The 1,800-nt window shown below is 41.4% G+C and overlaps 1 protein-coding gene across 1 annotated transcript; it reads left to right on the forward strand.

Moving 5' to 3' along the window:
• Positions 1-698: 698 nt before the first annotated feature.
• On the forward strand, positions 699-1,538 carry LOC118920077 (olfactory receptor 7A10-like). The gene is made up of 2 exons (XM_036900494.2): positions 699-1,046; positions 1,332-1,538. Exons 1-2 carry the CDS (start codon positions 699-701, stop codon positions 1,536-1,538), a joined length of 555 nt encoding a protein of 184 aa, XP_036756389.1.
• Positions 1,539-1,800: the final 262 nt, after the last annotated feature.

The raw sequence follows: 1,800 nt of genomic DNA on the forward strand, positions 1-1,800 counted from the left end.
CCCAAACATGATTCCCTTTTTAGACTTGAATAGCTGAAAGTAGTACTGTCCTCAGAATTTTCAGTGGCCATTCCCTGTGCCAGGCATGCACTACCCAATATGCTCATGCTTCTTCCCTCCCCTCCTGAGGTCTCTGTTCAAATGTCACCTTGTTTGTAGATCTTGATTAAACATCAATAAACAATAACACTTCTATCTACTCTCTTCTTCAAAACGTTTTTTTCCTTCAAAGCATTTGTTTCATCTGACCCATTATATAATATTTTTATTTGTTTATATTTTTTCACCATCAGTGCCTTGTAGGGGCTTTTCTTTGCCAGCACACTGTACTTATGGCTTAGATGGTGGATGGAGCATATATGGCAATCAACACATCTTCTTCAAATGCATTACATCTATGGGGAAATGCTGAGAATGGGCTAAAAATGCCTGATTAGAAATGAAATGCAGGATCTTTGAAAGGGCACAAATCCATATACAAAAGACTGAAGTTAATTTATTGGCTACAAAATGTGGATTATGGCTGTCCAAATGTGTAATTTCATTTGTCTGAAAATTAATTATGTATTTTCCTCTTTTTTGGTTGTCAGTCCACCAACATGGAACCAGGAAATAATACACAGATTTCAGAATTTCTTCTTCTGGGTATTTCAGAGAAACTAGAACTGCAGCCCCTCCTACTTGGGCTTTTCCTCTCTATGTACTTGATCACTGTGTTTGGGAACCTGCTCATTATCCTGGCTGTCAGTGCAGACTCCCACCTGCTCACACCCATGTACTTCTTCCTCTGCAACCTGTCCTTCGTTGACATCTGTCTCACCTCCACTATCATCCCCAAGATGCTGCTGAACATACAGACCCAGAGCAAAGCCATAACCTATGCGGGCTGCATCAGCCAGATGTACTTTTTCCTATTCTTTGCAGGACTGGATGACTTCCTCCTGACAGTGATGGCCTATGACCGGTATGTGGCCATCTGCCATCCCTTGCACTATACAGTCATTGTGAACCCCCAGCTCTGTGGACTTCTTGTTCTGCTGTCCTGGACTGTGAGCTTCATGAATTCCTTGTTACAAAGCTTAATGGTGTTGGGTCTGCCCTTCTGTGGCAAGTTGGAAATCCCCCACTTTTTCTGTGAACTCAATCAGATACTCCAACTGGCCTGTTCAGGCACAATTCTTAATAACATAGTGATATATATTGTATCATGCTTGCTAGGTGGTGGTCCCATGGCTGGGATCCTTTACTCTTACTCTAAGATAGTTTCTTCCATATGTGGAGTCTCATCAGCTCAGGGAAAGTATAAAGCATTTTCCACCTGTGCTTCTCACATCTCTGTTGTCACCCTATTTTATTGTACTAGCCTAGGTGTGTACCTCAGTTCTGCTGTTACCTCCAGCTCACCCTCAAGTGCTACAGCCTCAGTGATGTACACTGTGGTCACGCCCATGCTGAACCCCTTCATCTACAGCCTAAGGAACAAAGACATAAAGGGGGCTCTGAAAAGACTCATTGTGAAGGAAACTAAGGGTCAATAGCCCCTAGGACTGAAGACATGCATGTTATGGCTGAGATCACATGGCTAGAATCAGAATGTGATTATTTGACCAGAAAATGGACATAGTATAGTTCTTTCTTTTTCTTTCCTGGAACTTCCATTTCTTTGACCTCAATTCCTGTGCTGCACTTATATGACTCACTTTATTAGAGTTCTCTCTTTCTGATAATATACAACAGTTCTTCTCTTTGTTGTTTTCTTAGTTTCCCAAATATATTTCCAACTATGGATCTGAAATATTT

Source organism: Manis pentadactyla, chromosome 12 (genome assembly GCF_030020395.1).
Source record: "Manis pentadactyla isolate mManPen7 chromosome 12, mManPen7.hap1, whole genome shotgun sequence".
NCBI classification, from domain to species: Eukaryota; Metazoa; Chordata; class Mammalia; order Pholidota; family Manidae; genus Manis; species Manis pentadactyla.